General features: G+C 39.0%; 1 protein-coding gene across 4 annotated transcripts in view; it reads left to right on the top strand.

Moving 5' to 3' along the window:
• Positions 1 to 11,549: 11,549 nt before the first annotated feature.
• Positions 11,550 to 13,785, top strand: part of NFIB (nuclear factor I B) — a 241,872-nt gene continuing 239,636 nt past the window's right edge. For all 4 annotated transcript variants that reach the window (XM_030919688.1, XM_030919685.1, XM_030919683.1 and 1 more), the window contains exon 1: positions 11,550 to 12,118. In XM_030919688.1, the coding sequence (XP_030775548.1) occupies positions 12,101 to 12,118 (18 nt within the window). In that variant the 5' untranslated portion in view covers positions 11,550 to 12,100. The remainder of the gene's footprint in view (positions 12,119 to 13,785) is intronic.

Here is a 13,785-nt window from a genome sequence, read left to right as displayed (position 1 = left end):
TATAACAAACTGTCTCTCAGACCACAGTGCAATCAAACTAGAACTCAGGACTAAGAAACTCAATCAAAACCGTTCAACTACATGGAAACTGAACAACCTGCTCCTGAATGACTACTGGGTACATAACGAAATGAAAGCAGAAATAAAGATGTTCTTTGAAATCAATGAGAACAAAGATACAACATACCAGAATCTCTGGGACACATTTAAAGCAGTGTGTAGAGGGAAATTTATAGCACTAAATGCCCACAAGAGAAAGCAGGAAAGATCTAAAATTGACACTCTAACATCACAATTAAAAGAACTAGAGAGGCAAGAGCGAACACATTCAAAAGGTAGCAGAAGGCAAGAAATGACTAAGATCAGAGCAGAACTGAAGGAGATAGAGACACAAAAAACCCTCCAAAAAATCAATGAATCCAGGAGTTGGTTTTTTGAAAAGATCAAGAAAATTGACAGACCGCTAGTAAGACTAATAAAGAAGAAAAGAGAGAGGAATGAAATAGACGCAATAAAAATGATAAAGGGAATATCACCACCGACCCCACAGAAAAGAAATACAAACTACCATGAGAGAATACTATAAACACCTCTACGCAAATCAACTAGAAAATCTAGAAGAAATGGATAATTTCCTGGACACTTACACTCTCCCAAGACTAAACCAGGAAGAAGTTGAATCTCTGAATAGACCAATAGCAGACTCTGAAATTGAGGCAACACTCAATAGCCTACCCACCAAAAAAAGTCCAGGACCAGATGGATTCACAGCTGAATTCTACCAGAGGTACAAGGAGGAGCTGGTACCATTCCTTCTGAAACTATTCCAATCAATAGAAAAAGAGGGAATCCTCCCGAACTCATTTTATGAGGCCAACATCATCCTGATACCAAAGCCTGGCAGAGACACAACAAAAAAAGAAAATTTTAGACCAATATCCCTGATGAACATCGATGCAAAAATCCTCAATAAAATACTGGCAAACTGGATTCAGCAGCACATGAAAAAGCTTATCCACCATGATCAAGTGGGCTTCATCCCTGGGATGCAAGGCTGGTTCAACATTCGCAAATCAATAAACATAATCCAGCATATAAACAGAACCAAAGACAAGAACCACATGATTATCTCAAGAGATGCAGAAAAGGCTTTTGACAAAATTCAACAGCCCTTCATGCTAAAAACGCTCAATGAATTCGGTATTGATGGAACGTACCTCAAAATAATAAGAGCTATTTATGACAAACCCACAACTAATATCATACTGAATGGGCAAAAAGTGGAAAAATTCCCTTTGAAAACTGGCACAAGACAGGGATGCCCTCTCTCACCACTCCTATTCAACATAGTGTTGGAAGTTCTGCCTAGGGCAATCAGGCAAGAGAAAGAAATCAAGGGTATTCAGTTAGGAAAAGAAGAAGTCAAATTGTCCCTGTTTGCAGATGACATGATTGTATATTTAGAAAACCCCATTGTCTCAGCCCAGAATCTCCTTAAGCTGATAAGCAACTTCAGCAAAGTCTCAGGATACAAAATTAGTGTGCAAAAATCACAAGCATTCTTATACACCAGTAACAGACAAACAGAGAGCCAAATCATGAATGAACTTCCATTCACAATTGCTTCAAAGAGAATCAAATACCTAGGAATCCAACTTACAATTGATGTCAAGGACCTCTTCAAGGAGAACTACAAACCACTGCTCAGTGAAATAAAAGAGGACACAAACAAATGGAAGAACACACCATGCTCATGGATAGGAAGAATCAATATTGTGAAAATGGCCATACTGCCCAAGGTTATTTATAGATTCAATGCCATCCCCATCAAGCTACCAATGAGTTTCTTCACAGAATTGGAAAAAACTGCTTTAAAGTTCATATGGAACCAAAAAAGAGCCCGCATTGCCAAGACAATCCTAAGTCAAAAGGACAAAGCTGGAGGCATCACGCTACCTGACTTCAAACTATACTACAAGGCTACAGTAACCAAAACAGCATGGTACTGGTACCAAAACAGAGATATACACCAATGGAACACAACAGAGTCCTCAGAAATAATACCACACATCTACAGCCATCTGATCTTTGACAAACCTGAGAGAAACAAGAAATGGGGAAAGGATTCCCTATTTAATAAATGGTGCTGGGAAAATTGGCTAGCCATAAGTAGAAAGCTGAAACTGGATCCTTTCCTTACTCCTTATACGAAGATTAATTCAAGATGGATTAGAGACTTAAATGTTAGACCTAATACCATAAAAACCCTAGAACAAAATCTAGGTAGTACCATTCAGGACATAGGCATGGGCAAGGACTTCATGTCTAAAACACCAAAAGCAACGGCAGCAAAAGCCAAAATTGACAAATGGGATCTAATTAAACTAAAGAGCTTCTGCACAGCAAAAGAAACTACCATCAGAGTGAACAGGCAACCTACAGAATGGGAGAAAATTTTTGCAATCTATTCATCTGACAGAGGGCTAATATCCAGAATCTACAAAGAACTCAAACAAATATACAAGAAAAAAACAAACAACCCCATCAAAAAGTGGGCAAAGGATATGAACAGACATTTCTCAAAAGAAGACATTCATACAGCCAACAGACACATGAAAAAATGCTCATCGTCACTCGCCATCAGAGAAATGCAAATCAAAACCACAATGAGATACCATCTCACACCAGTTAGAACGGCAATCATTAAAAAATCAGGAAACAACAGGTGTTAGAGAGGATGTGGAGAAATAGGAACACTTTTACACTGTTGGTGGGATTGTAAACTAGTTCAACCATTATGGAAAACAGTATGGCAATTCCTCAAGGATCTAGAAGTAGATGTACCATATGACCCAGCCATCCCACTACTGGGTATATACCCAAAGGATGATAAATTATTCTACTACAAAGACACATGCACACATATGTTTATTGTGGCACTATTCACAATAGCAAAGACTTGGAATCAACCCAAATGTCCATCTGTGACAGACTGGATTAAGAAAATGTGGCACATATACACCATGGAATACTATGCAGCCATAAAAAAGGATGAGTTTGCATCCTTTGTAGGGACATGGATGCAGCTGGAAACCATCATTCTTAGCAAACTATCACAAGAAGAGAAAACCAAACACCGCATGTTCTCACTCATAGGTGGGAACTGAACAATGAGATCACTTGGACTCGGGAAGGGGAACATCACACACTGGGGCCTATTATGGGGAGGGGGGAGGGGGGAGGGATTGCATTGGGGAGTTATACATGATATAAATGATGAATTGATGGGTGCTGACGAGTTGATGGGTGCAGCACACCAACATGGCACAAGTATACATACATGTTATGCACATGTACCCTAGAACTTGAAGTATAATAAAAAAAAAAAAAAAAAAAAAAAAAAGCATTGCAAGTACAAACTACACAGGATGTTTATGATGATAAAATGAGAGTGATTGTCACCAAATCCCATTTTCTAGGCAAATTTCTAAGAATTGTACAACAGACGTGGATCATCATTTTTACATGGTATACATTTGTTATTTTCATAGAATGGATTTATTAAAACATAGTTAAAAACTATTCCTTTAAAACAACTTTTTGTAAAACTTTTCAAAATCTTAAAATCATTTTTAAAAACAGTTCTTGGTTGCACCATGTGTTCTGATTTAGTGATTGGAAAATATGGTCTCTGTACAGAGATGGAATTTTTATATTTTTTAGGATGATGGTTATCTACTAGGGTATTAGCACATGATCACATTTCTTTGAGGTATGTCAGATAAGAATATTATAAAGTATTTAACTTTTTAGTTAGGTACTTCCTTTATCAATTAGAGCAGATTTGATGTTATCCCCATAAAGTGATCATCCTCCCTCACTTGCATTCTGTTACTGTTTTTTATTTTAATTTTGTTTTGTTTCTTTTTTTGTTTGTTTGTTTTGTTTTCTGAGACAGAGTCTTGCTCTGTTGCCCAGGCTGGAGCACAGTGGTGCAATCTCGGCTTACTTCAACCTCCCCCTCCCGGGTTCAAGTGATTCTCCTGCCTCAGCTTCCCGAGTAGCTGGGACTACAGGCCCATGCCACGACCCACGCCCAGCTAATTTTTTGTATTTTTTGTAGAGATGGGGTTTTATCATGTTAGCCAGGATGGTCTTGATCTCCTGCCCTTGTGATCCGCCCACTTTGGCCTCCCAAAGTGCTGGGATTACATGCGTGAGCCACTGCGCCTGACCTGTTACTGGGTAATAAGAGAAAGACGGCTGGGCGCGGTGGCTCATGCCTATAATCCCAGCACTTTGGTAGGCCAAGGCGGGCAGATCACGAGGTCAGGAGTTCGAGACTAGCCTGGCCAATATGGTGAAACTCTGTCTCTACTAAAAATACAAAAATTGGCCAGGCGTGGTGGTGCGTACTTGTAGTCCCAGCTACTCGGGGGGTTAAGGTAGAAGAATTGCTTGAACCCAAGAGGCAGAGGCTGCAGTAAGCCGAGATCGCGCCACTGTACTCCAGCCTTCATCTCAAAAAAAAAAAAAAAAAAAAAAAAAGAAAGAAAAGAAAACGAAAAAGAGAAAGACCAGGAGTCACTGTCAGTGGGCCCAGGATTTGCAGGGGGGTCAGGCGTTTGGCATGTGGACATCAAATGTTAATTATGACCTGGAGCATAAAAGGTGATGAGTGGCTACCCTGGGACGTTTCAGTCTATAAAGGAGTTTGTGGTCACAGTAGTTATGGTGACGCTGAGCATACTGGCACACAGAAGCCCCTTCCCCACATGCTCTGAAAAAAACATTAATACAAAGAGAGCTTGTTTCGAGTCAGGCGGTGTCTTTTAGGATGCTAGCATTGCAACTAACTAGCTTAGCAGTCATAAATAAGTCACTTTACCTCTCTGAACTTTGTTTTTCATCTATAAGAAGAGCATTTGATCTAGATCAAGAACTGTACACTTAGGGGTATAGAAAGCAAGTCAGAAATCTAAGTGAGGAAAGCAGGCCAGTATGATACAAGAAGGGGCAAAAGGGGACTGTGGAGACCAAGCCCCAGCTGAAGGGGGCAGTTGCTACTCCACTCCAAACTATTGGTGTTATGTGCGCAACACTTGCCCAAAAAGTCTCACCTTCCACTTGTTCAAAAAAAGCAAAACATCTAGATTTTTCAACAAAATATACCAAATTTTAAATGTTAACAGTCAATATCAACATTACAAATTTACAAGGGAAAAAACAAAAGATGGTTCCACTTTCGTTTCTTAATCTCTTATCTGCAGGTCTCAAAAGTCTCTTTTAGTTTTAACAACTTTACAATTCTATGACCATTTGTCACTAATTTCACAATTTTGTGACCATTCACTAATATCAACAATGCAAATAGAAAATTAAGTGGAAAAATTTTTAAATGAAATTATATTCATTTTAAGATTATAACTATGCAATCATATATATATAATATATAAGCAGATAGGAGATCAAAATATATGCACATGAAACAAATTTTTTAGGTGATGGGACTGTGGGTGGATATCTTTTTTATCTTGCTAATTGTTCATTTAAAGTACCTCTACTATTGTTCACATAACCAAAAAAAATTAAAGATAATGGTAAAAAAATATATATATATACGTTGAGGGCAGCTCAGGGCTCCATGCCATGGCTCACACCTATAATCCTAGCACTTTGGGAGACTGAGACAGGAAGATCACTTGAGCCCAGGAGTTTGAAACCAGACTAGGCAAAAGGGTGACATCCCATCTCTACAAAAAAGGATAAAAAATTAGCCAGGCATGGTGGTGCACACCTGTGGTCCCAGTTACTCAGGAGGCTGAGGTGGGAGGATCCCTTGGGTCTGGAGGTCAAGGATATAGTGAGCCCTGATAGCACCACTGCACTCCAGGCTGGGTGACAGAGCAAGACCTTATCATAAAAGAAGAAAAAAGGTGGGGAGAAATTCAGATGGTGCCAGATATGAAGAAAAAAAGGGAGAGGCAGTAACTTTAGGTGTGTTCTTGAAACTTGTATTTCTATTCTGACCTCTGTATTTGCTTCTCAATCATCCTGAACAAAAAGTTGGTAAAAGAAGGCAGTACTGGTTGCATGCTAGGTAAATTCTATGTGCCTGAATTTTTCCATCTACCACTGCTCCTTCCTCTCTTCTTCTGTTTACAAAATATTTCTCACATCATGAACCATAATGGCATCAAAATTTTCCCAACTTTGTTAGTTTGGCTTTTGAATATATTATAGGAGGGTTTTGTTTGGTTTATTTTGTTTTAGTGGATGAAGTGGGACGGGAAGGGCAGCTGACTTATCACCCTTAATTACATTTTTCTTTGGTTTCTGTATTAACACTATTTTCATTCTACAAGCCCACATCAGCTGCCTGCACAGTGAGCAGAAAACCACAGGTTGTTATTTAGTGTTTATTTGAAGGTTTTCAAAACACCCCATGGGAAGGCTACTCTTTTCTAAACAAATTTGGAGGAAAATATTAGCACAAAGGAGAAAGCCTTCATATCATGAATGCAGAGATCCTCAAAAACCTATCTATCCTTTATGGCAGCACCCAGCCCAAGGTCCAGACCCATGCTAAACATGCAATGTGTGTTTGTAGTAGGAATGAATTCCTCTTCTACTCCCTGGGCTGTACCTACAATTTCTTACTTATGGAATACAGACACAAAAATATAGTTATTGATCTTCTTTAAGTAACAGGCAACTTGAAATGATATCAACATGTTCTAGATATGCCAACAGGAATCTGTGACACTGGGGACATTTGGCCACAGGATTTGAATCCAGGAGAATTAACATTGACTTTCTTTTGAACGTGGACCCAATGAGCAAAAGGCAGGATGGTCTTTTGCCAGGACTATACTGAAGGATCAGTAGACTGTCTAGCGCTTTCGTGCATCCTGTTGCCTCACTAATTTCTGGATTGCCAGATGCCTCTGTTTTTTGAAAATGGTTAAAAAAATACCTTAGTAATTCTGTTGTTTCAGAAACCTTACATATGGCATAAAATATCCTGAAGATTTTTTCAGAAAACACTTGCTTTTTTATGCTCAATTTAATCATTATAGCTGAAACTGATTCCAATTTATTGTTTTCTTTTTAAGGGCATTTTGATGGTTGAAATTCTAAAGTTACACAAAAGTGTGAGTAAGCAAGATAGGAAGATTAATTGCTCATAGTATTTTTATAAGTCTTAAAAACATAAGTAGGCTAAGAAATGGTTGATACTTCAAATTGAGAATTCATAACAATTGCAATAAACATTATTTTTTGAAGCTAGAAGGCATCCTGGATTTACCACTGTTGAATCAGAGAGGAGATTTTTCACACATTGAGTCATAACTGCAGGCTTTTTTTTTTTTTTTTTCCTGTAAACCACTTTAACCTGCTCTTGAAAACCTCTGGTTGGTGCATGGAATAAGTCTGGGTCTGTCTCTATTTAGCCTGTGAAATTTAACAAGGCCATAGCCTGGGGTTGGTAAGGCTATGAGCCATACCACCATCTCAGGTTTTTGATGACACCACAAACCACTTGAGATTTATTATGTTAGCAGATGTCATCAGATCTGTGTGTGCACAGGTGCAGCATGTAGTTAGTGAAAGAAGGAACACTGCATGTGTATATTTATTTTTGTACCCACACTCTCAATGGTTAGAAAATGACCCAGTGTGTCTGTCCTGGGCAGTGTGGTGTTTCAACTCCACTGCAGATGCCCATCTTGTAATTTCTTGAAGTCTTTTCCACAAACATAATTTGTTATGATGGGCGACTATGTCTTGTAGGAATTATATTGCATTTGTTGTTACCATCAATATCTAAAGAAGAAGCATAAGGATTTACAGTGAAAGACTATTATAACCAATGAAAAATACAAATTATTACCATGATTTGTTATTTATGCCTGGGTTTTCCTCTTACAGGACAATACACTAGACATGCACTCTCCTCTCCTTAATGAAAGTAGTGCAGGGACAGCTCTCATCTATTGAAATCTGACAAAACATCAACATTTGGCACTTTATAAATGTCCTAATTTAAGCTTCCCTATTTTTATATAATTAGGAAATATTTAAAACTATTGGAGGCAATAAGAAATATGAATCTTTCCAAATTTATGTTAAAGAATACAATATTCATTTTTAAATTCTAAAAATAGTTATCCAATTGTTTTAAAAGAAGTGTTTATATGTTCATATTCAAAAACATGTATTTTTTAAATTCTAAAAATATTATTTTTCAATATCATCCAATTATTTTAAAAGACAGTACATGTTTTATTTAGTATTGCATCCTAAATATGCCACTATCTTTATTACATACATTAAATTTGCACAAATTCTGGTATAATAATGGATTAAATATAAAAATCTAATAAATCAGTGTGTACACTTTAATAATATAAAAATCATAGAAATTAAAACACACTTTCTATATTTTTGAGAAATAGAAAAGTAAGACAAAATAAACACCTTTGGGGTAATGACTGAAAATTACTGGTTTAGATGGGGTAGAAGAATTACTTCAATTATGACATAAAGCATTGTAATAATGCAGGCCTTTTAGAAATAATTATATAGTGATTATTCTCAAAGATAAATACACACAGATGTTGCTAGTACATTTTTAAAATTCTTAATTTGAAGAAAACATACAGAAACTGCATTACTAGTTAATTGGCTTTAGGAAGAACCAGAAAAATCTTAAGTGCAAGTGTACTTGTGAAGCTTCTGGTAAGTTCCATGGAATGAATTGTGCCTGCAACTTAAAGCAGAAAAAAATGACATTTAAAAACATTGGAATCACTTCAGTGCCAGAGGCCCAAAATGCTTAACTAGTGTTGGACAGTGCTTATTTTAAAAAAATGAATAATTAGTTATAATTTATAACAAAAGATTAATATAAAAAGATACTGGACCTTAGTTATATTCTTAGAAATGCTTTCGACCAAGATAATTTTCATTTAAAAAGGAGCATCTATTTTAGAACACTTCTCATTTTTTGCATATTTATTTACACTGCAAAATATGAAAACCAGAAAATCAGGCGACGTAGACGAAAAGACCATAACTATTTACCAATTAAAAAATTTAGAAGCAACAACACGTTGAGGTGACTAAAAATTAGCAAGATCAATTTCTATAAGACATGCTTGAAAATCAGTCTCCTTATTTTATACACCTTAGGTATCATCTAATGATGATAAGTGTACATATTTGACCAACAGAAGAATTACAGATATAGGAATAAGTATTATTATAAGCTTCGCATGTCAAAAGAAACAAATGACATGCAAAGAAAAAAAGATAATCTATGAAAGCCTGAACATGACACACAATGGTACATTTTATGAATAAATAATATGCTTAGATAGAAATTCTCTGACAGGTGACACAAACTCTAGATTCCTCCAAGTCATCATGAGAATGGAATACTTTTCTCTTTCTTTCCCTGTTCCTTTTCCTATTTTGTGTCTCAAAATACTTCCTAAACAAATCTAGATTCTCTCCATAATGTCCTTTCTCCTTTGCATGAAATGATGTTGGGATGGATTGGTAATTCTGCTGCGGACTTCAAATAATAACAGAGAAGACTCTCTGTTGTACACTTACATAAAAGTTTTAGTATTTGATAACACTGCCCATGTAAGTGTTACTTATTTCTATATCCATCATTCTTCTGTTGGTCAAGTGTTATCCTCTCACTCTAAATTTTTTATTTAGCTGCATTGAATCTTTATATTTTATATTTGTTTCCTCAGTACTAAATGTGATTTACTTGACCATGAAACTATTTGGAAATCCTAGAATGAAAACAGATCTGTTTGTCACCCACTTGACCTGAGTGGGGAGACTGGGTTATAGATATACTAGCTGAGTAGTTAAAATAACTTGGAGCAAGATAGACATTAAAAATTAATTTTCCTTCGGAAGTTATAGCTGAGTATAGAGATAGATACATGTGTGTATCCCCTCCCTCCCAGTCCATTCATTCCCCTTCTCCAAGCTGTATAGCTACATAGATATATACTGTGCTAATTTTTTTGGAAAGGAAATTGGGAACTGTTAAACTTGCAGTTAAACAAATGATTTTAAAGTTGGGCATTTTCTAAGGTCTAATTGGGTCAATCTCACTTTTAGTTTTGCCCTTATTATCACTGAAAATAGCTATGTATATTATTCATACACTGGCAAACATACGCACGATGTGTGTATATATATAAGGGGAAAAAAACTTTTTTTTTGTAATGAGGCCATGTCTTTTTTTAAAAATACTGTGTGTCGTAGGAGGTATGAACCTGAACTATGTTGTTTAAGTTCTCTAAGACTTTGAGGGTAAACATAATCGGGATTAAAATACTGACGTGCTCACATTTAGTAGAGAGATAAGAATAATTCATCGGTAGCTATTCTAGTCTCACTGGTAATCACATAATTCAACAGGGTTTTTAGAGAATATCTGAAGCTATTGTCTGTTGTGCAATTACATAATTAGGATCACTGTAATAAAGTCTTTTCTAAAGGTATGTGGGTTACTACTAAGTAAATGTTAGGGCTAGTGTTATATTTTTACTTTTAATACTTGCATAACAACTTCAACTGTTAAACATTATTTCCCCACATAACTACAGATACTTAACATGAAAAGAATTGGATTACTCAAAAACTAAGAAAAAAAAAATCCCCCCACATATATTTAAGTTTCCAAAATGCTGATCAAAACTGCTTTCTTTATGAACATTAACTCACTATCCAATCTCTAGAGTGTTTACTTCTGGGAACTCCGGGGTTGTGTATCTCTTTGGTGTTGGTTGTTTCACCCACTTCTAAATGACTGATCTATTTTTTTGATATTCGCGTGACTACCTATAAGTCAAAGTGTGCTCTTTTTGGTCTTTTTGCTTTAATGATAACGCTGCGCAGCCAGGAATATTTCGGGAGTCCTCTTACACGGAAACAAAAGTGGCCTGGCTAAGTTAAAGCCAGCAACGTGGCGGGAAGTGAGGAAATAACAGCAATTCCTTACTCTTTATCATTATTGTTGTTTTAGAGTCTTTGCGCGGCGTTTTCGGCCGGGTTCCAGCTCCAGAAGGCCCGCGAGGGGCCCCACGCCCGCGGCGCGCCGCAGACACACAGTCGGGTAGCACAAAGGCGCCAGGAGTCCGGGCAGCAGCCCCCGAGACGGTCACGCCCTCGCCACTCTCCGGCCCCACGCGGCCGCGCAAAGACCAGACCCCCACGACTACCCACGCACCCCCTCCACGCTCGCGAGGGGCGCCGCGCGGCGCAGGCCGCCACACCCACTCGGGCCCGCTCCCGCCTCCCCGGCCCCGGGCGCCCTGATGAATATGCATCGCGGCGCGCCCGCCCCCGGCTCCTCCTTTCGGTTTCCTTCCCGCCGCCAGGCGGAAGCGAAGAGCCGCGCTTCCCGCGCGTCCAGGCCGGCCGGGGTGGGGTGGGGCGGGGCGGGGCGGGGCGGGCCGCGAGCCGGAGAAAGAGAAAGCCGGGGAGGCGACTGCAGGAGGAGCGCGGGCCGGGCACGGAAGGGTGCGCTGCTGGGTGGCGGTTCCGGGGCAGCCCCGCCGCGGGCCAGGCCAATCCGAGGGCGGGGAAGGGGCGATCGCGCGACCCCGGGGCCGTGCCGGCTGCATCTGACCGGCGCAGCCTCCACTCCTGGAGCAGCCTCTCTAAAACAACAATAAAACCCACCAAACACACACACACATGCACACACGCACACGCGGGCGGACACACACACACCATCCTGGACGGCGTTCAAGTCAACCACGAGAAACAGCCTTCTGCAAGGGAGAGGAAAGAAAGCTGGAAATCCAGACAGACCGGAGGGCTGCCTGCTTTTAAACTTGACTTTGACCGCCTTTTCTTCTCGGGTCAAGAATTGTGGCAGTGCAGAAATTACAATTAAAAAATATATAAGACTACTCCCGGATTTGCTTTTTTTTTTTTTTTTTTTAAACTAAACAAAAAGCGACACCAAAACAACCCCTGAGAAAATCCACAAATCTGTACCTGAGACACGTCAAGTCAGCGGCCCAGGGTTCTGTTACAGACTCAAGATCTCTTTTATTTAATGCAATACAGTGCGATGGTATGTGGCTTTGAAATGATGGGTTTTGTTTGCTTCTTTTATTCGTTCCTTGCACCCCCTCCTACCCCTGGCACAGTTTTTCTTTTCCTGTTTGTGGATTGCAAAGTGGCTGTTTTACCCCTTTCCTAAATGTCATTTCTGCTTTACAGGTTGTAAGCTATAGTGCTGCATTTGCAGAACTAATTTGCAAATATGTATTCTTATTATTTAGCTTTGGCAACTTTAGTACATGTGACACACTCTTATGGTGGAAATCAGTGAGTAACATTGTGAATCCAAACGGTGCAGAATCTAGCATTTTTTTTTCTGCTTTAACTCTCTATCCCCCTCTCCCCTCAGTGGTGGAAAAAAATTACTGTTCAAATGGTACTTTAGTTCTACCTTGTAGGCCATTCTCTCCTATTGAAGCATTCTTTTCTCCATTCTAATTCACAGATATTCTCATTTAAAAATACATTTTTAAGTGAAAGAAGTACTATTTAACTCTGATTGGTGTGTTGGAATGTTTAAAATCAGTATTCCTTCTAAAGTTTAGTCCTAATTCCCATCCCCTCATCCCTGAATTTGTGGCATCGTATTGTTAGCCTTTCTTCCGCACCCCCCACCAACTTTTTACAACAGATTATGATGGATTTCTTTCCACTCCTGTTAATACTTCCCCCTGCAACCCCGCTATTTTTGCTGCAGATTTTTTTCCTCTGCCTAAGTCTGTGTGTGTCTCTATCTCTCGTTCCCCGTGTCCTCTTTTTGCCAATACGTCTGGGACACATTTTAATGCACAATATCCCATCCATTAAGTTGTGGTTGAATGTGAAGTGTGTGAGGACTTGGCAGCCTTCAGGTTGAAGGGGGCGGGGAAGCCAGTTTCGACTTTGACACAAGATGCTGAAGTGGCGTGATCAGAATTATTATTAGGGCTGTGAACATGGCCATCTTCTGCTCGGGTTGGAAGAACTGCCATTGAACTTGAGACGGGACAGACAAGATCTCCAAGTATCCCCCTCCCCCCCCAAGTACAGTAGCTGGCAGGGAAAAGGCGCCAAAATACACAAGATTAACTCTGACTTTCTTTGAATGGATCTTGTAGCACCATCCTTGTAACTTTAACTTCCAATAGGTGGGAAAAAGTTAACTTTTGATCCCACACTTGAACAGACATTTAAATCAGCCCTAAAATGGAATAAGTCCAGAAAGTCACATACGCATGCTTATGTGGTTAGAAAAGAATGCACGTGTAAATAAGCAGAGTGTATGTGTGTATATGACTAAGGAGTTCAAGATTTAATCAAAATCAGAATTAGTGTGACTTTCCAGTGCATTTACGATATGAAGAAAAGCATTGTGAGTCAAAGAAACTGACCTTTAAGCATCCTAAGTAAAAACTGCAAAGAGTTTGTGAAACACAAAACGCTGTGGTTTCCAGTTTTACATTTGAGGTTTGATGTTTTCATTTAATGGTATGAGAGATGGAGAAAGCTCTAGCGCTGAAAAGTCCCTCTTAAATCATATGTGGGCAAAGGTCAAGCACTCCAACTCACTGATGCAATATACTACAGATTCCTGCCTAAGTGATGAGGAACACAGGAAAAAGTGCTTGGGCAATAAAATTATTAGAACGGTAATTATCATCGGTGGTTGGGACTGCATTCTTGTGCACTGGGAAAACG

The sequence above is a fragment of the Rhinopithecus roxellana genome, chromosome 16 (assembly GCF_007565055.1).
Source record: "Rhinopithecus roxellana isolate Shanxi Qingling chromosome 16, ASM756505v1, whole genome shotgun sequence".
NCBI lineage: Eukaryota > Metazoa > Chordata > Mammalia > Primates > Cercopithecidae > Rhinopithecus > Rhinopithecus roxellana.
Note: the sequence above shows the minus strand (reverse complement) of the source record. Positions and strands in the feature narration are given on the sequence as shown.